The sequence below is a fragment of the Hetaerina americana genome, unplaced genomic scaffold, assembly GCF_022747635.1.
Source record: "Hetaerina americana unplaced genomic scaffold, ioHetAmer1.1.p SCAF_8, whole genome shotgun sequence".
NCBI classification, from domain to species: domain Eukaryota; kingdom Metazoa; phylum Arthropoda; class Insecta; order Odonata; family Calopterygidae; genus Hetaerina; species Hetaerina americana.
This window is the reverse complement of record NW_027287427.1, coordinates 18,910,871-18,935,661: the sequence shown is the minus strand read 5'-3', so window position 1 is coordinate 18,935,661 and position 24,791 is coordinate 18,910,871. Positions and strand designations below refer to the sequence as shown.

Here is a 24,791-nt window from a genome sequence, read left to right as displayed (position 1 = left end):
TTCGTTTAAGCTTTCTCCTCTTCATCCTCACTCGGATGTTTCGCTTGTTTCCTTTGGTGTTTTCTCTGATTCTTTGTCAGAGAATACACTGAAGTTTCCGAAAGCAAAAACATTGAAATGAATAAACGTGGTATTTAAGGAGGTAACCCCGGAGGAACGCGAATGAGCTGAGCGTTTGCGTACTCCATGTAAACAATATATCTCTAAAACTATTGAAATAATTCCCATGTGCAATTAAAAGCTCTATTAAAAGCATATGATTTTGAATAAAATGAATCAGTTATTATGGCAAATATAACGCATACTAGTGCAGAGTTTAATTAAAAAACATCATATACATCCACAAATAACATGGGTAATTGCATGCCACTGATATCATTGTAATGCGATCGGAAAAATGCGCACTTGCTCTAGTTTTAGCATTCACAGGAAATAGAAAATGGCCATAGAAGCCACGAAGAGAGGAAGATAATAGGTAAAATCCGAAAAAGTCAGAAGTGGGTAGAGGAAATAATCAAAGTTATTGGGATTTTGAAGGCCGTGATAAAAGGGAGAACGTTGGGTAAGCGGCGGAGTAGATGAATAAAGGGAGTAGTCTTTCTAGATATCGTTAAGGCAGTCAGATGCTAAGAAAAATGAAGTCAGAAATAATGAAGAGCAGAAAAGGACACTCTCGTGATACGTTCATGTACATTCATTAAATTATAATCCTCAATATCATTTAAAATTACTTAACAGTTATCTTACAAATTACTTTTATTGTTGAAATAATAGATAGACGGCATATTTCAAAATCCTGGTTTCTAGTATGAAAGATTAAACCCTGCTGCAGGCAGGGATTACCGCAAGCAATTATGAAATGAACAATTTCCCAGGACTTCGATGACGGATGGAACCAAACAGAAAAGTAATGAATGGTCAAATTAACGTATTTTAATGATTCACAAAATAAATGTTTCCTCTCGGTTAAGCGGGGTGAGTCAGCGTTACCTGGTGTAAAACATCAGAAAAGACTTCAAAGACCATCGCGTAACGCTGACTCACCCTGTATTAAATTTATTCTAACGACCTGAAAATAGCTGGAAGAGTGTACAAATCAGAATTATTGTTAAATTGTAATTCATAAAAATTATTTTTATTGTTATTATTAAATAGTCTACCGTTTTAAGTCGTCTTTGAATGGGCACTCACTAACATTTCTGAATTTCTATGCCTCGCCTAACAAAATACAACATAACACCCCAAACTACAATTAATCGTCATTTGATTTCGCATTACATATATATATATATATATATATATATATATATTGTATATATATAGTATATATATATAGTATATATATAGTATATATATAGTATATATATATAGTATATATATATATATATATATATATATACACACATATCCCTTAACAAATACGGTGGACACTGGGAGCTATTCTGGCAACTGCGTTTTCGTTCTGCGTTCTTCGTCTGCGAGACAAGCCTAGCCAACCAATGGTCGTCTCTATTCAAATCCCGCCTCACTCAAAAACGTAGCGTTTGCCCTAGATTGGTGATATTATGTAATGCTATCTTCACCAAGGGAGCACCTCAAATTGGAATGCCTATTTCAGTGCGAGTCCTTTTCCACTTTATGCACTATTGGACAAATGGTTGGTGTTTGAAAGGGAAATCGCCGGAAAAAGCGGTATTTCGTGAGGCTGTTGGATGAGTTGCAGCAGGCATGAATGGCGGTGACGGAGGAGGGGAAGGCGTTCGTGATTTTAAACGGGAGATCCGAGGAGGGAGCGCACATCTCCGGGCGGGCGAAGGGGGAAGGGCGGGCGACGAGGGAGCTTGGACACCTTCGGAAATCGGAGGGAGATGACCCCTCCCCCTCGTGTGCGGTGCGAGTTCTCGTCCCTGCCCGCAGCGATCAGTCACGAACGATTCGCCGATCGGGAACCCGTAAGCTGAGGAGAGCGCGCCCCAGAGCGCCCACCCACCCACCCTCCTCGCGTCCCGACAAGTGACGCCCGCCGAGGCGCCGTCCACGCGACGGAGGTTTCCTTGGCGCGCGTAGATCGGAGATCCCCGTATCCCTTCGAGGGCACGAGCAGGTGCGACTCCCTCTCCCCCTGCTTGCTAAATTCCACCCGCAAGCGGCGGCGAGCGATCGAATGAGGAAGGCGAGACCGAAGTTGTGACGCAAGGGTGAGTGAACCACTGTTGGCCCTTTTGGAAGAGCCAAGGTCGTCGTCCCCCTCCACGTCTCTGAAGTGCATTATTGCGCCCTCCTTTCCCTCTCTCCGCGAGTCCTTTCCTCGTCCACTCGAGGTGTGGCATTTCGGTTGCTCGCGGGTGCTCTGACGGGGACGATGATTGGATAGAAGGGCGTCATTCTGGTTCAGGGCTGATGGATGGAATGACGCCCCCGTGACGCCCACGAAATGTGCCGTTGCACCTCTAGTTCGTGCTTCACGATTTTGAGCGTCTCGGAAATATAATATCGACTGAACATGCTAGGAAACGTTTTATTTGGAATCACTGTAATCACTCCAACACGGGAAATATTATTGTGTCGATAGTCGGCAATTAAGTTTGCGCCGTTGAAGATGGAGAGGGATTGAACAATTAAGGGAAAGTCAAAAACACCGAAAGAAAAATGTAAACCGTTTTATCATAATCTCGATGGCAGCAGAAATAAGAACCACAGGGATTCAACTGTAACATAACTATGTCTCATTGAACATCACATTTTCTTCATGCAGCAGTGGACTCGGGTAAAAATTGCATTGAAATATTCTCCGATGATTGTAATCAAAGATCTCATGGCAAACTTCATCTCTAGAGCGCGAGCTACCAGCCAGCAGTGCGATAAAAGTGGATATGCTTGCATTTCAGTTTCAGTAATCTTTTGGCTTCGGGGCATGTACACCATCATGCTAACGGGCACAAGGCTCGGATTTCAAAATACTACTTTTTTGATGGCGAAGGAAATCAAGCATTAGATTAACACAAACATGATGACAAGTAAACAATACTTGATTGGGCATAATATTTACTCCTTAAACTTTGATGGGAATTGGATTCTCCGTTGTAAAGAATATAACAAAAAGGCGCCTTCGACGGCGAAGGTTTACACTCTGAAATCTACTTTAAGAGATACGGTGAACATGAATCAAGAAAATATAAAGTTCTTCATCAAGTCTAAGGGGACAGTCTCAGCAGCACTATGAGTTTTCCCTACTTGTGAAATAAAAAAAAACGATTTCTGGTCAATTGATACAAGTCATGATATTCCTATAATCACATTAATATTCACCGAAAAAGAACAGTAATCAACTCGAAAGGTTAGTTTGATAGATGAGGGCAGAGCTCACTCAGTACTATGCCCAACAGTGTGAAATTCACACATCAGGGTTGGTGGGGCACTTCCTTTTTCTATGCCTCCCGTGGTTTCCCAGGAAGATCTGTTACCCGAAAAATCACACAGTTAAGGTGAAGCTGAAGATGCCCAGAGGCGTGCCCGGGAATCAACTCCCAGTAATCCTGCGCTCTACTCACTTCACTCCGTATTAATTGAGAAAGGACCCTGGAAACTGAGAATTGCTATGAATACCTCTCTGTGAAATATCCTGTATATTGTTTGTCCCTTAAGTCGCATTAGAATGCGCGCCTAAGGCAGTAATTCCTAGTCCAGTGAGTCGAAGATAATCTCTGATTAATGAAAGAACTTAATTTGAACATTGTATACAATATACGAACAATAAATACACATTGTATAGCAATTGTCCAACCAAAGATGCATAGCAAATTCACATTACGGGATTTTGTTTCGAACTCTGTGTTTCTAAGTGTCTTATCCTGCGAAAATGATCAAATTGTTTCGGCCATCCAAACGATATTCTTGACATAAAAATGTATTTAGCAGAGTAATCAAAGAAGAAACTATTCGGACCAATGATTAGAGCCCTCTTTTTATGTTAAATATTGAGTAGAAAATATAGAGTATTTACTAATGGTATCCAATGAAGTTGGGCTGCGAGAATCGTTTCAAGGCAGATGGTATTTTCGATGCCACGAGGGTTGGCTGAACAGTAATGCACGCATGCTTGTAGACCACAAACAAAAACAAATAGCAAAATCGGGCGGAAAGTACATTAAAGGACAATACTTAAGTATCAAAATAATATATTTATTTTTCAGCACAGTCACGCTTTTTCACTCCGTCACTGAAAAACTCTTCCGACTTTTCTTGAATCCAGGATTTGACAGCTGCTTTCACCTCATCGTCCGAGGTGTAATGATTACCCTTGATATGTCTCTTGAGTTTAGAAAAAAAAAATAGAAATGGCAAGGCTTAAGATCGGGCGAATGAGGAGGGTGTGGAATCGATTCAAATTTCAGGTTTCGCAGAGCCTTTCCAGTTGCACGCGAGGTGTGTGGACGAGCGTTGTCATGTATCAAAATTATTGGCACCAGGCTACCTTTGAGACGACAAACTTATATATTCCAATGGATATTCCAATATGGTTTGCGATACATTTTTGAGTGATTCGCCGGTCATTTTGAATCAAATCTTCGACGAGTTTGCGATGTTTATCGTCTGTGGCAGTGATCGGACGTCCGCTGCGTGCTTCATCAACAAATATGGCTTTTCCAGGCTCGCAACCACGAAAGTTTACTACCCATCTATTTAAAGTAGACCTATCAACAGCATCGTCACCTTTAAACGACGATGAATCTCAGTAGGAGTCACTTTTTAAGTCCTACTGTTTAACTCGCGTTGACATAGCACTAGAACACGTCTCAATACTTCCGCTTCTCAAAATACACTGTGAATATAACGACCACAAACCTGCGCATGCGTGTAGAGTAGGAATTTTACTTCCACATATCACCAGGAGTGCTTCTGAAGGCCATTTTGTTTGGGGTCTACAAGCATGTGTTCATTAGTTTTCAGCCTACCCTAGTGTTTGGGTGATCATATTCCTAGCGCGCAAAAGTTCTGAAGTGGCACAGAAATTTATCAAATCGGCCTCAATGCTAGGGAGAGATATCGACGCTTATCAGGAAAATGTGGAAAATAAAATAAAAAAGTAAAATTAGAATGATTAAACATACTTTTTAACTTCCAAGATGAAGGACGACTCCCCACAAATTGGGGCATGATGTTTTTGTGTTAATTTGTACTCAGATGATACGCTATCACAAATTGTTCATTTAATACTTTTTCATCATTTCGAGTTATAAGTAAAAATTTTCTATAGCCATATCGTGATCTGATACTAATGTTACGAGACACGACCGCTTTATTGACGTTGTATGAAGCCTTGAATTCAGTTTAACTACCATTTGTGTAATTTCAATCAATTTTGACATATTATCAACAGCTTTAACAATTGCCAAACAAAATCTGTATCCCCTCATTAAAAGCGTGAAATGCTACACATCTATCAATTAAATTCCTGAGAAATATATTAAGCCTGCGGCATACAACTCTGTGACTCCAAGGTTGTTATATGGAGTCCTTTACGAATGCAGTCCAGAAAGTAACTTACGCTTCGACCTAGTGTGGCGGTGGGTAGGGCTAGAGTCCACATCTTGGTGTCTGAACGTCCCCACATTCAGGACGTATCCTACTGTGGTAAAGTGCAGACTGTGGTGCTTCTACTTTGCTCACTTTGAACTGTTACGGCGCAGTAATAGAAAATCCTGCGAGTTGTGGAGAGCGATCTGTGATTAGGTTTTTACTAGCAGAAAACCTCAAGCCAATTGAAATTCATAGGTAACTTTCTGAAGTGTGTTCACGGAATAATGAGTCAAGGCGGAGTGAGGCAGCGGTGCATTCAGTTTTTGAAATGACCGCAGCAATGTTCACAACGAGGACCGCAGTGACCGGCCCAGTCTTGTAACAGATGAATTGACGGCGAAAATCAAAGAAAAAATTCGTGAAAATCGCTGATTAACGATTACGGATCTAGCTCTAGATGTGGTTTGCAACACAGAGCTTTGACTTAGCCGCAGAATTACATGCTGGTGTAAACAAGTGGTTTATTTATAAGGCGTCAGATTTCTTCAGAGACAGAATTGAAGAGCTTGTTTATCACTACCATAAATGCATTAATTTAAATGGCTTCTATGAAGAAAAATTGTTTAAGAATGGATCTTTCAAATGTATGTATATAATGAAACTTTGTTATGTCACTAGTTTCATATTTTATAGCAAAACGTAAGTTACTTAATGGATACCCATGTATTATTCGTTCAATATATTCAACACTTTAAAGATAGACTTTGCAATTTTACACAGGAATATTATCTTTTAATTCCAAGGGAATAGTTCCTTTTTTGCCCAATATTATTTCCATATTCAGTTCATCATAACTTCTACTTGCCTTTCTGCTGTCTAAAAAACCTCTTCCTTCCTCCACCCGGCTTGCTTGTAATTCTTCTTTCTACCTTCTATCACGGGTTTCAACATTTCGCTACTTTAATATTTTCTTCGACCACTTTTTGTGTCTTTTTCGGATTTCCTCCAACTCCCTCTGCTCGCACACTACACTCAAAACTTTGTTGTTAGTCTTCCTTTCTCCAACTTACTTTCCCAGCTGCTATCCATTCCCACAGCTCGAAATCCTGTCATATACATAAGTATTTCGACATCGACTACTACCACGACACGATTTTAAAGTGATGCGCAATGGTACGCATTGCAACTGTCATCTATTTCCCTCTTCGTGATTGCCTCTTTCTCCAACACTATCCTTCTCCTAATATCCCCACTTCTACAGCTACTTTCCCACCAAGCAGTTTCCAAATATGTTGACTGTTTCACCTGCTCTAGTTTATTTCCTCTGGCTTCAATATTTAACTTAGCTTTTCTACTTCCCGGAAACCTGAGTAATTTCGTTTTCATTTGCTTTTCTTTCACTCCACACTTCTCGTTGTCCCATCCCATACTTTGTTCGACTAGCTATTGCTTGCTCATCTACAAACCTAACTGACTAGATCACCACGTTGCCCACATGTTCATTTCCAGCTCAAGCTCATCCCATGCCACTCTTAACATTTTCTCAGCATGTATGTTGAAAAGAATCGGCCATGACGAGTAACCCTTTCTCATTTCCCTACCAATCGCTGCCCATCGCTGTTCGGCCGCTGAAACCCTTACCAGCTTCGTAAGATTCAAACACGAGTTTACAATAAGCCACATATCCCTTGATTCTTTTCATATATTCCATTACTTTCACTAACTTTGTCCACTTGGTTGAACATCTCAGAATCCACGAGGCATACAAAGACATCCTGAATAACGCGGGCGCAGGTGTCAAAAGCATGTGAGGAACTTCACATTGGAACGTTAGGGTTGATACGCCGTAACTGCTCACTGATACTATCATACGACAACTTTTACCCGAGGGAATAAAAACCTTGAAATGGACTGAAATGACACATAATTGTTATCAGATTAGCGACGAAAGGAATGCGATCACTTACAAATATCTGGGGCGAATGCCAAGAAAAAATTTCAGAAAGCGTTAAGCGAATTCAAAAGGAAAACAATTAGCGGAAAACCGAAAGAGAATCCGAAAGTATTTTAGTCGTTCGTCAGAGAGGTTTAGCAAAATAAGTCAACAGTTAATGCACTCAAAAATTATGAAGGCGAAAGAGTAACCAGCAGTTTGAAAAAGACTAATTTCATAAATTCCTTCTTTCAAAGCGTCTTTACCAATGTCTTCGATTGCTTACTAAATCGTGCCAGCCAACCAATGCCCGAGAGTGAAATGTCATGTATTAGAATAGAACGTTTGCTAAAAAAATATTAAGCCTAATAAGTCCTTCGGGCCCAATCAAATACCCGCTTGTATATTTAAGGAACTAGCATAGGAAATTGCGCCGTATCCATAAATCATATTTAAGAAGTCGCTAGTAGATCACAAGGTTCCCAGAGATTGGAAAACGGCTAACGTAACATGAATATTTAAAAACAGAGACAAGGAGGAACCAAGCAATTACAGGCCTATTTTCTTCGCATCCATTTCATGCAAGGTCATGGAACATATAGTTGTTAGTCCGATGGTGAGACACATCGATAGTCAGTAGTAATTGATGAAAAATCAGCACAGTTTCCGGAAAGATAGATCCTGAGAGAGGCAAATTGCGCTTTTTGTTCATGATACTCTTATTTCGAGGATAACCCGTCTTCTTGTTTTTTCAGTGATTCTTTCACCAAAGGGATGGGTCATCCCCACTTAATTTGGTTTGTCATATTTTTTCATTCTTCAATGTAGATTCCTGTCTCGCTCCTATGATATTGACATTTTGTGCATTGCTGATGCGTGGTTACCATAAATAGTCAATGGAATCTAGGTAGTTATAACATTTTATATTTCATTTTTAAGACTTCCATTGGGGATTTTAGCTATGCACTATTTGTTTGGAGATCCCATATTTTTCCTTTTAAGGGGAAGGTAACCTCCTCCCGTTGCATGTTTTGACCTTTTATTCTTATCCCATGTGGTTGTTTTATCTAAGGTTGAGTTTTAAAGTATTTCACGAATTTTAATTTTTATCTTTACGAGATAGTTTGTCGCCAACTCCTCAGTACACCGCTTTATGTCGGTTACTTCTAACTCTTAATGGTAATCAACCACCCTTCCCTGTCGTCTTGATTTTAAGACTGTTCTTGAGAGTCCTTCTCTCAAATATCTAATCCTTTCCCACCTCATATTTATCAGGAAACGTGACCATGCAGGTTCGGAATATGTGGTTGATGGCCTGATTATTGACTCATACAGCGATAGTTTCACGACCCCAGCCAAAGAGTTTGATTTAATTATTGGACGTAATCCTGTTCTAGTCCCGGCTGTCTTTCTAATTATGCTCATTACATTAGAGTCCACATTTTCTGCCCAATTTAATCCCTACATTGGTTAATTACGCGTAGTATTTCCATACTTTTCCCAGGCAAGAGGGAATTAAAGTTGGTCAAGTGTTGGCACTCCATGAGGAATTATAAAAAAGCCAACTTGGACGCTGTTACTTCTGACACCACCGTGAGGGTATGTATATGTTGCGTCATAATTGCCTAAAAGCCTAAGGCCCTCGCCTGATGCGAAATAACTCGTATATAACAGACTTCCTCCCCCACACCTGCTCTCAGCAAACACTGTAGTACTCGTGAACCAATATTCTCTCAAAGCTATCCAAAATTGCTATTCCCATCGTAGAAATAACTGTTTGATATAGACCTTATTAATCAAATATTCTGTTATTTTCATTCTGGGAAAAGATTACCAATGTTAAGTAAGGAAGTGAAAATTAGAGCTGATTTTTTTGGAAATAACGGTGAGTACAACGGTAACAAATCAACATATATATATATATATATATATATATATATACTACCTTGATCAAAAAGTTCCCGGAATAACCACCGTGTGGCGCTCCCATCGTTCCGATTTGAGTTCTGTTTTTTTTGTTAAATTGGTACATCTGTTGTTGATATTCCCTTTAAATCTTAGTGTCATAACTTGACATTTGCAAAAGTTACGTAGCCAAGAGTACATCTATCTCTGTGTGTGTTGGCGATTTTTTACAATTGCAGAAATGGATTTAAATTTGCAACAACGAACTTGTATTAAATTTTGCGTAAAAAACGGATTTAGTGGCGCACGGACGTTGGGGGGATCGAGATGGTGCGGGGGCTAACGTACTGGCTTCCCACCCTGAGGGCGCGGGTTCAAATCCCGGCGGTGTTGAATATTTTTCAGAGGTATCTCGATCCCTACTTGAGGTGCTTTGTGGAGGGCACTTTGAGTGAGTTCGCCGTCCGTCGGATGGGACGTTAAGCCGCGGACCCCTTGGCGCCTTTCGTAAAGAGTAGGCTAATGCCGACGCCGGGTTTCTCTCCACCCTTCATCCTTTCCTGTCCTTCCCCTATGGCGCAAATGACCTTAGCTGTCGGTCGCCTCCCCTCAAAACTACTACTACGGACGTTGGAAATGTTGGAAAAGTGTTTCGGCAACGATTCTCTTAAAAAAACGGTCGTTTACCAGTGGCACGAGCGGTTCAGAAGTGGTCGTGAGTCAATCGAAGATGATGAACGCAGTGGCAGACCATCGACATCGAAAGTCGGTGAAAAAATTGATAAAGTAAAAGAAATGTTGGTCAATAACCGCAAATTAACCATCAGAGAAATAGCGGAGGACTTGAACATTGCCTATGGATCCGCCCAAGACATTGTGGTTAATGATTTGGGTTTCCGTCGTGTAGCAGCAAAGTTGGTGCCAAAAGACCTCAATTTCATGCAAAAAAGAGACCGTGTTGACGTCGCAAAAGACATGATTTGCGAGGCTGAATCCGATCCCACATTCATCAAAAGGATCATTACTGGAGACGAGACGTGGGTTTATGAGTACGACACGCAATCCAGACATCAGGCAAGTGAATGGCGTTCACCAAATGAGCCGAGACCAAAAAAACCACGTCGTTTTCAGTCAAAAAAGAAGGCAATGCTGACGGTTTTCATGGATTACAACGGTGTAGTGCATCATGAATTTTTGCCAGAAGGCGGTAGACAGTAAACAAAGAGTATTATTTGGGCGTTATGAGACGTTTGCGTGAAGCAATTCGCCGAAAGAGACCAGAAATGTGGGCAGAAAACTCGTGGATTTTGCACCATGATAACGCACCGTCGCACAGTGCTATCATTATTCGTAATTTTTTGACGAAAAATGCAACAAATACCATCCAACAGCCACCGAATTCACCTGATTTGTCTCCCTGTGACTTCTTTCTGTTCAATCGAGTTAAAAAACCATTACGGGGAACGCGTTTTAGCAGCCGAGAGGAAGTAATGGAAAAATCATCGCAGGAAGCACTGATGGACATACCGAAAACCGAATATAAAAAATGTTTCGAGGATTGGATCAAGCGCTGGCATAAGTGTGTTGCAGTCGATGGGGATTACTCTGAAGGGGACAATATAGATTTAGATGAATAAACTTGTATTTTTAATTTTCTGAATAAATTCCGGGAAATTTTTGATCAAGGTAGTATATATATGTTGGCCCTATACGGCGTGTGAATTTTCACACGCCGAATTGGGCTTAGTACTGGGTGAACTCTACCATCACCCACTAAACCGACCTTCGGGTTGATATATATATATATATAACCATAAACACAGTAATCAACCCGAAGGTCGGTTTAGTGGGTGTATGGCGTGTGAAAATTCACACATCAGGGTAGGGGGGCCAGTTCCTTTCCCTGTGCCGGTTATGGTTTCCCAAGAAAATCTGGTGCCCGAAAAATCACACAGCTTGGGTGGAGCTGCAGGTGCCCAGAGTGCCTTGCCCGGGAATCGAACCCGGGACCCTCCGGTCAGCAGTCTAACGCTCTACCCACTGGACTACCGCGATAAATGCAAGTAATTGGAAAGGTGGTTTAACTTCCCACACCCAAATGTTCACATCCTCGAAGTAGTGATAGGTACACTCCGTTGCGAAGGGACGCGTGGAGAATTGCTAGTATTCTCATCCCGGAAACACGCCTGCAGTGTTCACAAGTGAGGCGGCTCCTCCCGCCGAGGTTGGTCAAATACTCCGCAGGGAGACGGTGGACGATGATGACCCAACTGCTATTCTTAGATCACCCCTCCGTCGATTCTGATGATTTATACACGTATGTAAGAGGCGAGATTTTTATCAGGGCCGCGGTTCGGGGACGTGAACAATCCCACTCTCCTCGAGAAAAAAGATCTTCTCTCCCCCAAAACGCCGTCGAGTCCAACTACGAGTCTATCCATCGACTGCGTGACGAATGAATCAGCCGGCACATTCCTTCGTGAGAACGTCTCCAAATCCTTTCCCGTGTCTCGCCATAACACCATAGATCCCAGGGAGTCCCCGTGGCGCGAGAATAGAGGAAATAGTGCATTCGGCCTTTCGCAACACGGAACGAACGTGGGTGAGAGAGGGAGCCAACCGCTTGACTACTCCGTTCCCGGAAAACGCACCCTCGCCCTTCTTGCGATTTTGGTGAGGTAACGGCACTTAAAATCACTGATCGTTAGAATGCTTTCCTGCACCCCTTCGGGAACCAACTGTAGCCATTTCGGCAGTCTCATACATGTTGCGAATAGCATTTGACATCGGCCACACCACACTCCACTCCTGATTTCGCCCAACCCCGAGTGAACCACATATGTATCCTCGGCTAACTTTACCTGCTTCCACTCCTCAGCGAAGGGCGAGGCGGAGCTTCCCAGCGGAGCCGGCACGCGTCCGGTGCAGGGGAGGGAGGGACGAGGAGGGTGCCGTGAGCGAACACGCTCCCGGGTCGGACTCCCACGGGCAGAAGCGAGCTCTTTGCCGGAGACGGCGGTGCCCGGGCGGTCATGTCTGGGAGAGCCGCGGATGGGAGGTCGCCTGCCACCGCCAAGGGCGCGGGGGCTGTCGGAGGTACGGGGACCATGGGCGAGACGATGCTGAGGAAAATGGCACCACCAGACGGAGGATGGGGGTGGTGCATAGTGTTCGCCTATGCCCTTAACAACGTGAGTTGCACTGCGTGCGCAATTGCATTCCATTGTTCCGATGCTCGTAGATGTGCGATCTCTGTTAACCCAATGTGCGTGGTTTGAAGCGCTTTAAAATGACGACGTGCGATTAACAGTTTTAATATGCTTTATTTAAATTGAAACTAAAATTTTTGGATAATATAATGGTATACAATTGGACTGATTACTGTAATTATGATGATTACTGATTTCATTACCTAAAATAATGAAATAATTTTTAGTCAATGATAGTAAATATATTTAGGTTTTCATTTCGTTTTATTGCAACAATTATTCATTATGGTATTAGGCCATCGTATTATTAGGGACTACTTCATTTATTGGAATTATTTATTTTATTCAAAGTACCTTCTAGACAATAGTGATTGTACACGATTCTCAAGGATCGGTGATTAAGAATAGTTTTTCTCGTGGGCAAGATTTTAATACTGGTAATAAATTTTTTTCAAAGTGGCTTTCACGGGTCATTGTATTAAAAAAGAAATAAAGAAACTGTCATTGCGTAACCATAAAAACTATTTGTCTAACAACCCGAATGATTTTCACTGAGCTCTCCATTCGCTCTATTATTTCCTGTTTTCATCACTACTCAGTCTACAGGTTTGTCTCATGCAATGCCCACAATGGGCATTTACCATGCGCTTTTCCTTCTATTATGCTTCCGCGAAATCTATTTTGCCCATTCCATTGAGTTCTTCTTTTCCGTATAGTGCTTCATATTACAACTTCCTATTCTATGTCTTTGTATAATTCTTAGTTTTTCATGTGTACGTTTTACCTTTCGTATCTGCCTCGGGTCCACGTTTTCTGATGTGATGACGTATGATCCAGCATATTAAATTCAGATAACCTTTGCAAGTGGCAATGAAGAAGGTGGCCTCAATATTTACCGGTTGAATAATCATGAAGCGCTTCATCAGCCTTTCTTCATCAATATTGGGTAATGAGAAACCTCAAAGGGAGCGTTAGAGCAACCAAGGAGAAGGCTTATCAGACCCTAGTAAGACCAATTTTAGAGTACGCTTCTCTTGTATGGGACCCTCATGAAGAAGGTCATATTAAAAAACTGGAAAAGGTGCAAAGAAAGGCTGCCCGATATGTACTGGGGAAGCATAGGAGGATGGAGAGTGTGTCTGACATGCTAGAAACGCTGGGCTGGGAACCTCTAGAAACTAGAAGGAAAGTAAGCAGACTTTGTGGAATGTTCCGAATTCTGAAGGGGGAGAAAGCTTGGGCAGATCTTAGGAAAGAGGCGGGGAACCCAAATTTTATAGGCAGAAATGATCACAAATTTAAGGTAAAATGCCGGGCACAGAGAACAAATTAAAAAAAATTTTCTTTTCTAAATAGAACAATTGTTGAGTGGAACACCTTACCTGCAAAAATGTTCGAGCCCTTTCCTAACAGAGTGTATACTTTTAAGAATAGATGTAAGGCATATATGTAATAATTTGATTGATGTGTGGTGTATTGTATTATATGTAATAGCTTAATTTTTTTTAATTTATCTTTTTTTTTCTTGCTGATTAATGATTGTAAATGGGATGGGGATTCACTTGTTTTTTTAAAGAGATTTGTGTTTTGAAGTCTGGTTTTATGTATTATCTTTTACGATTATTTGGGACTTGTGTGCCACCTGACAATGCCTATCAGCACATGTGTATTTTTAATAATAATAAAATATTTAAAGTTTATATATCACCCACCCTTAACGCACACCTGATCGTAGTTTTTAACGCGAAGGTCGGTTTGACAGTTGAAGGAAGAGCTAACCTTATACAGTAACCACTACTATGACTGAAATTCAGGAGGGGTGAAACAGCTGACCGCCTTGTACTGGTCAAGGTTCATCAGAAAGTTCCGATTCCCATAAAGTGCCACGACGTGGGCTTTATATCGGAATGCCAAGAGATCACATAGATTTGAGCCCGAGAACTTTTTGGCTGGAAGTCAAATTCTCTACCCTTCAGGATACCACACTGTTCGGCCGTATGACCTATGTAACAATTTGCGGCTCTCTTGTTTCACTTGAGAATCATATGATGCTTCCGTATGTAAAAATGACTGTAATGATGCACGGAGCCACTGATGGTTAACCCTACCACTATACTGGCCTCCGCAGGCTATATGCTATAATGTACACCAAGACTCCTCATAACCGAAAGAGCGTAGTTCACGTCATTGGCTGCTCGTTCATCCATTTGGCAATTGCATGGTATAGGCTTAAGGATTGAAAATGGTATTCTTTTGATTCAGTTTATATATCAAGGGTAATATATCCAATTCAAAATGTTCCCATAGTTTTCATGGCCAATGCATAATTTTAATTTTTATTCCACAGATAATGGCTCTCCCATTGCTGCAATCATTTGGTTTAATCTTCAAGGACAGATTTCGACAGATGAATATGGCAGCAACGGATTGTACTACAATCATCAACACTAATCTTGCTTTAACCTTCGGATTAGGTATGAAATGTATAATTTTGGATAAATCTCCTAACAAATATTATTATCAACTTCTGTTGTGTTTTCGTCCGCTCGGATTCTATCTCGAAATCCTGACTCACGAAAATCCTGTAAAATGTCCAGTAACGATTGGTGATGAAATTTGCACAAGATTTCGGAATTACTTTGTCTGTCAGTCTTAAATAAGAAGTTGACAGCCAGTTAAAACGAAACGATGACTCAGTTGGTTGTCTACTTGAGGTGTGATTGAAATTAAGGCATACTAGGATATCAAAGTTTTTTTAACTTTTATAATTAATATTTCACAGGACTAAGAGTAACCCTAAGAATTTAAAGTATACGAAGAATAAATGTTCAAAATTTTCGGAAAAATGCAAATCTTTAGAATAGTTTATTTCACTTCGTTCAGGATTCTCCATTAGGAAAGAGAATTACGCAAAAGAGTCGTGTATTGTGAAATGTGCATTCTTTTCTCGAGATAAAAAACGAAAATGTAGGAACAATATCGAACTTTCTCAAACCCTTCCATTAATACATTTTCTTTTTTTCTAGCTTGAAAACTCAATGTTCTTTCATCAATCGTGATATATACATACCTGTATTTGGTACCTCATTATTTGGTTAATCCTTTAAATTTAGCTACTTGATTTCCGTTTTTTCCGAGTCTAGTTTAAAATTTTTATATCTATTTTTAAAAAACCTGAATGAACAGAAAGCAAAATACTATCCTGAAAATGATGTATCAAGATAAATTCAATTCATTGCAACTTAACTATGCTTTCTACAGAGTTTGTAGGTTTTGTGATCCATACGATTAATAAGATATAATTAGGTTATGAATGCCTACAAATTATTTGACTAAGTCGATACACTGGAGGGAAAAATCTGAATGTTTTCAGAAACACCAGGTACTTCATCCTACACTATGGTTTTAAAAACATATTCACATATTTTTATACCTTTGTGATGTTAGTGCAATGCAAATCTATACGTAGGTTTTCATTGAGGAATAACATAAGTGTTAATCTATTTCTTTAAGCAGAATTGTCATTATATTAACTTTTTATTATTTTCGTACTATTTCTAAGGTAGTTCACGTATACAAGTACATTGTATTAAATTATACAAGGCGAAAGCAACACAAAGTAGTAGTTTACTTTTAATTATATTGGAACAAAGGGGTTGCCCAAAAGTTTCCCAAAATGGTGACGTCAAATTTTGGGAACATATATAGTATATAAATGCGCATTACAATGCAAAAGTTCCAAAGTGTAAAAAACATTCACCTAGACCCTCGATGTCCGGCCGAGTGCTTTAGACAGTTGAGCTACCGAGGCGTCCTCTTACACTTTTTATCCCGATCAAGGCGAATGATTTTTACGCTTTCAAATTGTAGCATTGCAATGCGCATTAGTGGATGACTCTGGTAAAGGTACTGTAGGGGTATCTCCCGCAGTTTTCTAGAAAAATAATAAATAATGCCAGAGAAAACGGAATATTAATGCTGGAGGAATATTTATTTACTTCGAATTTTAGGACTCCTGAATGGACCGTTGCTGAGGAAATTCTCATTCAGGAAAGTGGCTATTACTGGAAGCGTCTTTCTTTTCTCGGGAACTCTTTTGACGGGCTTTGCTTCCACCTTCACGCAGTTTGTCATCTTCTACAGTTTTCTAGTTGGTAAGTGACACTGAAAGCAATAAAGTAACGAAGTTTTTTTTCAATCCTATTGCAAGGCTATGCATATTTGCTTCCATTTAACATATATTAACAACAATTGTTTGCTCAACAACTTCAGTCATTACAGAAATACACTCGAGTGGTTTAATTTTAGATCCTGAAGTGAATGTTAACTGTCGTTTCCTCACATAACTAAGGGGACATTAGTATATATTTTGACAGATTTTATAGAAAAATATTGAAATAATTAACTTAAATAAGAAATAGATGAAGTTGTCATCTTTATTGGTCTTCGAACAGTTCCGGTGGTTCTGGTGCCCAGATACCTTTAGATTGGAATGAAATTGTAAATAATATGAATATGTGAATACCTAATCAGTGCGGAGTATGCGTTTTAGCTGTGCCTTTAAACTTCGAAATTTTTAACTCCAATACTCAACTTTGGAAACTTATTTTATAAAACTCTGCGGAAGTTTTTTTCAAAATTTTGTTTTGGAGACGAAATGAATAAAAATATATTAGTGTAAAGGCTTACTTTTTAGTCCCTCGAGCAAGAGTTTGTCCAAAACCAGTGCTATTTTGGGTATGACCTGCCGTTTCATGGACCAACGGAGGCGAGCATATTAGTTATTAACATTAATTACGAAACAAAATGTGGCATGCTATACTGCTAATCTTAAGCTTAAGGTTCGAAGATATTCAAGCAGATTAGCACTTCGAGTAGAAATGATTCGGCAATACAGGTATGCTTTAAACTATGCACTTGTCACATAGTGGTCTTTGGGACTGAGGTTTTTACTTCCTTCAATTGTACTATTAATTGTGGATTACATCAGTTTTTGCCTTACAATGGCCACATGTTCCCTACTCTTCTTATAGAGAATATTTCGGAATGAATTTCAGGAAATGTTAGGAAAATATTTGAAATATAAGAAGGTAAGGAAAGTTACATAAAGAAAAAATTTGAAAATGTCGGTTTAGTTGTGAGATGAACTCTTTTTCCCTCCACAGCCATGGGTATCTGCTTCCTGGCCGCCTCCTTCAGCCTCGCCATGAACTCCTACTTTTACAAACGCCGTGGAAGGGCCACCGGCCTGTGCGTGGCATCCATGGGCCTCGGACCGATCATAATGCCCTTCCTCATCAGCTACCTCCTCAACGAATACGGCGTCCGGGGCACGATGATGGTCATGGCGGGGCTCGTGCTGCATTCGCTTGTCGCCTCCCTCCTGCTGCAGCCGGTAAAGTGGCACATGAGGCCGGTCCCGAATGTGGAGGGTGCCAGGAAAGGCCTCCAGACGAAAGAGAGTGGGAAGGAAGCGAACGAGGAGGAGAGGGAGTCCATGCTACTACACTGCGGTCCCCACGCGAAGGGCGCGCAGGGTCGGAAGAAGTCGATGACCGCCTCGTCGGTGGAACACGACTTGGATGCACACTCCATTTACGGCTGCGAGGACCCTCTGGTGTCCCCAAGTATAGCAGAGAGGTCCTACCGGAGAGGTTCATCCGTGTCGGTGTACGAGCAAAGGAGGCGATATAACAGGAGTGTCTCCCAGGATGTCCAACAGAGGAGGAACTATTGGTGGACTTCGGTCGAGACCATCAATCTGGGGAGTAGTTACATGATATTCGACGAGAGGTCTGTGTACGCTCAACTCGAAGCGACGGGAGAAGAGGCGGCGGGCGACGAAGGGGTCTGCGCTGCGGGCACGAAAAGGAGCAAGATACTCAAGAGGACCGCAATGATCTTCGCGAAATTCTTCGACCTGGACCTGTTAAAAGACCCAATTTATGTGTGCATCATGATCGGCATATCGGCGGCCATCTTCGGCGAACTCAACTTTTCCATGCTCACTCCGTTTATATTGAGTGACTTCGGTTTTTCTACGAAAGAAGTCGCAAGGATTATGTCGACAATAGCTAGTGTGGATATAGTGTTTAGATTCATGGTGCCTTTTATTGCTGAAAGATTCAAGATACACCCTAGGCTGATGTACATGTCCAGTTTGATTCTCGTGATATCCAGTAGATCGTGTAAGTAGACAGTGAAACAATACCGAATTTAAATGAAAATGTGAAAATTTTGTCACGCCCATATGATCCAAAGTCAGATATTTAACCCGTAAAAACATCACGCAATCACCATCGTTCTTCCTAGTCGACAAGGAAGAGTTCCTTCTTCTTTCTGTAACCTTCTTTAGGCCAGAACTCCTTCTTCGACACATTGTTAAATTTTCTCTGCTGTCAAGAGCATACATAATAATACTGAAAAACCTCAACATTTACCATCACATTATTTCTGAGTGAAAACTTTATCCCCGAGCCAATATGTGCAGCCAAATCTAATATTCATTCTTTTCTTATCGCCTGTCATTCCATTCCAAACCCAAATATGATATCTTCTGAATCCATTCATGGAGTGCCTGAATCCATCCAATGTGATTGCCACGGGTACCGGTGCCATTACCCCTTAATATTCTCGGTGCTTTCATACATTTCAAACATTGTGATTTATTACATCGAGCCAACCATATAGTCCTACTTCAAAGAACTCTTGTCAGAGAAAAATAGCATTTCTGTGTAAGGAATACGGAAGGTTATGAAGAAGACTCGTGTTTCTTTCGTCCTCTCTTCAATCAATTGGCATTCATTACATTTATCCTCATTACTTGATAATCGCTGTCAAATCTATTTAAAGTTGGAGCTCCACAAGCACTTATAATGGCAAAGACACCGACAAATCCGGAATCGGCATTGTACGAGCACTTATAGCAGTCACTGATGCAGGAGCTCCAAAAAATGTTCAGGCCTATCCACTATGCTGGATAGTTCGTAATGAATTGCCTTTGTTTCTATCTTCCCTTGCTAAATGTATGCACTTTTTCTCTGGATTCATAAGTTTGTTTCTAGCTAACCGTTCGGTGGTCAACTGCTCCCAAATTATTCTTTGCTTACTGACGAAATGTACATATGAATGGCAATTTCTGACCCAGATTCTTTTAATAATTTAAGTAATAGATATTGAACAGATTCTCCGCTGTAACTCTAACCATATAATTAAGAGTACTGTGATCATACGGTGAGATAGGTATTTGAAACAACTTAGTGGAGTCTTTATTTCTACTTTCAGTTCTGCTGTTTTTCAATAGTTATTACTCTGTGATCGGAATTGCAGTGTTTTTGGGGATCTCCAAAGGAGTAAGAACGGTTTATACTTCACTCATAATACCAACGTATGTTCCCCTCGAGAAACTTCCTGGAGCCTCCGGTATTCAAATGCTTGTCAATGGACTGATGTTCACTGCGTGTGGCCCGTTAATCGGTAAGTTTGAAAAATTGTGGAGTAGAGATATTTTTCGTGTTCCACATAAAATGTGCTAAATGTGATATATAGTCCTCTCTAAATATTAAATGGAATGTTGGTATGTGTGTATGCTAAACAATATCTGTCTACTAGTGGAATACCTAGGAAGCTGCAATTTGTTATTTAGCTTTCACGCCAAATCCAACACAAAATTGCAAAACTCATGCTAGGGCCTCCTACTCAACATGGAGTGAAGGGCCCAGAATCTCCAAAGAAATGAGCGATAAATGCTATACACGTAGATAAACCCAAAAAAACCATGCAGCCATTCACTCTTTTGTATATTAATTGCATAAATAGTATTAAACTATGAAACTAGGAAACAGTTTTACATACAACTTTTTGTAAAAAAACCTTGTAATATGATAATTATTTGACTGTTCGTATATTGCATGCTAGAAACTTTAATATTATTTTAAAAATGGATGTTTCGAGGCGGCAAACTCGTAAATACACGTACACCTTAGTTGTTCACGCTTAAGTTACATATTCAGATTTTGTGGGAGAAAAGATCGGATAACATCGGGAAAAATAGACTTTCACGGATACATTTGTAAATACCCACTACGCTATATTACTCTACTGCTGTCCGCTTCAAAGACACATATTTAGGCTAGGTATAAGAGGAAAGATGACATAACATGAAGAGAAGAAATAGATTTTCATTGTTTTAGCAGCTCAAATATTTTTATTAATGCATATTTCACACTATGAGCCAGCGTTTCTTATATCCCGTGTCTCCCAATGGCGAGAAAAGTACCGTTCTGCCACTATGCTAAATGCTGAGAAATATTTCTCCACCTGATTTTCTGTTTTCTTCGGATTTCCCACAGCGACCTCTTCTCATCACCGACTAGTTACGAAACTTGTGGTGTATCTATACTCATTCACGTATACGTATTACTCATTTATTTGTCGACTTTATGGTCCCTTCTTCCACCTAATCCCTAAAAATTAAATTGGAGACACCCGAGACCTAGGTGGAGGAACATCCACCCAGGCGGGAATCGAACCCATGACATCTGAGTTGGGCAGATGAGGACCCTGCCCTACAGATTAACGTCTTTACCAGGGTTAGTAGTCAAGTTTCTTTTTCTTGGAGTCGCTGTTTTAGCCAACGCCTTTCTACTTCTTCCTCTCCTTCTCCGGAGATAACAGACCTTACACCCTTCTCTATTGCTGTTCACTTCGATTCTTTAGGCATCCGTGCTTGTGTCATCTTATTTATGAGCGTACAGACTTTGAATTCGTCGTTTTCCCACCAGTCCACCAATACATTTCTTATAACTTTTATCAGCTTTGCTCATTCTGCTTTATCGAACGCAATTCCGAAATCCACGAAGCACACAAGGGCATCATGATTTTATTCCATATTCTATTATATTAATGCTATAATTAATTAAATAGACACGCGTTTGCTACCCTATCCCAAGCTAAGCTGAACTTTGTCCAGTTAGTTGCTTGAAATATAATGCAATCTTTTCTCAATGATACTCTCGCTACCACCTTTCCTGCTTGTTCAATTAATACTACAGTCTTGGAATGCACACGCTTTTATTCTTTTCGGAATTGAGGATTAACATTGAAGCAATCAACTCTTCTGACCTAATTAGGTACCTGGGTCCTAAAGATCTCCTACTTTATTTTCCCATAAACTTATCATTAATTCTTATTTTATCAGTAATTCTTTTATCTTTCAGTAATTCTTTTATCTTTCAGTAATTCTTTTATCAGTAATTCTTTATCTATTCATACTGCATTCTCCAACTTAACTCCCCGTAGTGCTTCCCTTGGCCCTCTTAGTTTCACAACCTGACTGGTTCACTATTGACTGAAAATTAGCCAACTTGGTTGCGTCTTGCAAACTCTTAACGCTCTTATCGGCTAAAATGCGACGGCTTAGAGAAAGTTAGGGCGTACTCAGAAACACCCAGTGCCATGCAATAAAATTTTATGTGAATTGTCAGATTATTTGTAGTGGAGAAGAAAAAGAAGAAGGGGCAGAACTTTATTAATACCAACTGATGCGGAATTGTTTAGGAGAAACGAAAAATTATTATTAATGAGCTCAAAGTTGTGAATTTATCACCAAGGGAAACAAACTGGCATCTCCTGAATTAGATAAACAATGTTGCCAATCAGGCTAAACATTTGGATTTGGCAAATAAATGGCCAAATTTAGCAATCCTAATATTATAAATTCCGAATGGACACGCATCCCATCTATATCAAAATATTTTTTCTTCGAGGCTTCCATGGCTACCCATAAAGCAGCTGTAGCCTTTTCCACGAGTATCCACAGAAAATGCGACGGTCCTACGAATTTATGAGAAAGCTCAAGAAGATTTTCAATAAGGTTAATGCCTTTGGCAGTTTGAGAGACGTTTCATTCATGAGAAGTCGCGTAATTGAAATATATGGTTATGCTTCGTCAAATTAAAGTTTTGAAAGTTATGAAATTGTTAGTTATGATACCACGTGAGGGCATTCAACCCTGCCAATAATATAACGACTGAAACCCTAAAAAAATAAGTCTATTCTTAAAAATGAACGACGGGTTAATTCGAAAATTCATACTAAAAATTCACCTCGTAATAAATTTTTAAACTGGAACGAATGCATGAATTGTCTTTTCTGAATAATGAAAAAAAAACATTTTTTTAATTTCTATTCATCAGGTGTACTTCGTGATTACACTGGGAGTTACGCAACGTGCCTCTATTTCATCAACGGGATGGCACTCTTTACTGTGGTTTTATGGGCAATGGAGTTTTCGATGAGCAGGAAAGGGTTCCAGCACCACGTCTAAAGGAGAGAGGCAATCCTATGATCGTTTTAAAAGACTGAATGCAATCATCGCCGTATGGAGAAGGAAGGATGCCATTCGGAAGGATAGACTGATGCTCAGGATGGCATGTGACCTTCGATTCAGAAAAGAGGTTGGCAACGACGTTTGATGTGCAAAGTGAGACGGAATTCAGTACTGCCAAAGTAATAGTTACCCGATGGTTTTCAACTCCCGGGAATTCTATCATATATGTATGTTGGTATCTCTGCGTAGATGACTATGTGCCCATCTTGTTATCGTTTAAATGAGATATCGAGACATTAAGTCTGATAAACTATCAAAAGTGGACTAATTCCATAAAAGTGCCCCTTATTAATATGCAGAGATATGCACACAACATTTGTTTAAAAGTCCTTTTAACGCACCTAAGAGTATATTACTTCTAATTCATGACATGTATGTATAACGAGTGGGAAATTACATCTTAATGTGATGCCTAATAATAACCATCGAAATACATTCGTTCATAAGGAAGAAGGTGAAAGTTTAAAAAGAAATTGGTAGAAATTTGCTTTATTAGTTCTTGTCGAAGAGCTTTCTTAACAATATTTTTTGCCAAAGACCTCACTATTTAGAGTTTATTTTAGTTTTAAAATTTGATGAATGAAATTTCGGACGACGTTTCATTTAATCGTGGTTAAATGAAATAAAATGGACCGCCTGTCTATTTTATTATCCTCGCTTAATTTTGCCTTAATGAATTGCATTTTAGAAATACCTGTCTATCGGAAATTAGGAGCATTACTTTTTGCAGTGTATGTAGTTTCTGAGTCGATCATCTACTGTGATGTCAGTCATTTATGAGAGACCATGTTCACAATGAAACCCGAAGTTTTCGCACCTCAGCATACAGCTCCACACCCGTTGTTATCTCAGCTTCTGAATGAGATATGATTAAAACGGCTATCTTCCACATCAACGTCCTCCGATCAATACGTTACGCCACCCTTTATGTGAATATCAAGCTCGCTCGCTCCCAGTCGACTCTCCTATAAACTCCTTGATATTTCTTATGCGTCGGAGAACGATTTAGCTTTTTTCGGATGAGATCCACGTCTGACAACACCCCAAGTTGAAACGTGACTAAAATTGCTCTTCCCGTCAGGAGTGAATGAGAAATCGTTTGCGTCGAGAACTCTTCATTCTCAAATGTAATCCTAAAGTTAAAGGCTGGGATTACGAGAGAATATTGTGGAGAAGTCAGTGGCAATACATTTTGTCAAAGACCTTACTATTTAGAGTTTATTTTAGTGCTAAAGTTCATAAATGAAGAGGCAACGTAACGTTTGCTTTTTTACCGAGTGGTGTTTTCCGTTTCTATGGAGATAAAGCTGGTTCTATGGAGTTATAAAGCTGATTCTTAGCCTGCTCTGGAGACCAATTCGATTGATAAGAGCATGATAAAAACGTTTTATGTAATTGGTTGCGCGTAAATCAGCAATGTTCGGTATTTACTCAATAGAGTCCTGAGTGCTCCAAGGTTTGCGCAATGTTTTCCTTGTCAATTTGGATCATAATCGACTAAAATAGAGAAAAAACTAAATAAATAAAAGATTACGTAATCCTCCTGCTTGCCTTTATCTCCCTCCCTGCGAAAGCTCGACAAGGAAATAAGCAGTCTCCTCGTTTGGCAAATTCATATCGAGTAAAATATCAATTTAAGGTTCTAAGATGTTAGCGAAGAGGATCGGTGATGCTTTAAATTGAAAAAAAATCATGAAACTCGATTTAACACGTTTACCTAGAAACTTTTCATTTGTAGAGAAGTCGTGCAAGCTATGATAAAATCTCTTTGGCACAAAAATAATAATGTCTCAATTTTACTTAATTTATATGAGGTATAAATTATTACCATAAA

General features: G+C 40.0%; 1 protein-coding gene across 1 annotated transcript; it reads left to right on the top strand.

Moving 5' to 3' along the window:
* Nucleotides 1-650: 650 nt before the first annotated feature.
* Nucleotides 651-22,894, top strand: LOC139697948 (monocarboxylate transporter 9-like). The gene is made up of 7 exons (XM_071596806.1): nucleotides 651-682; nucleotides 12,486-12,549; nucleotides 14,915-15,041; nucleotides 16,578-16,721; nucleotides 17,733-18,755; nucleotides 19,852-20,043; nucleotides 22,764-22,894. The coding sequence occupies exons 1-7, from the start codon at nucleotides 651-653 to the stop codon at nucleotides 22,892-22,894; spliced, it is 1,713 nt and encodes a 570-aa protein (XP_071452907.1).
* Nucleotides 22,895-24,791: the final 1,897 nt, after the last annotated feature.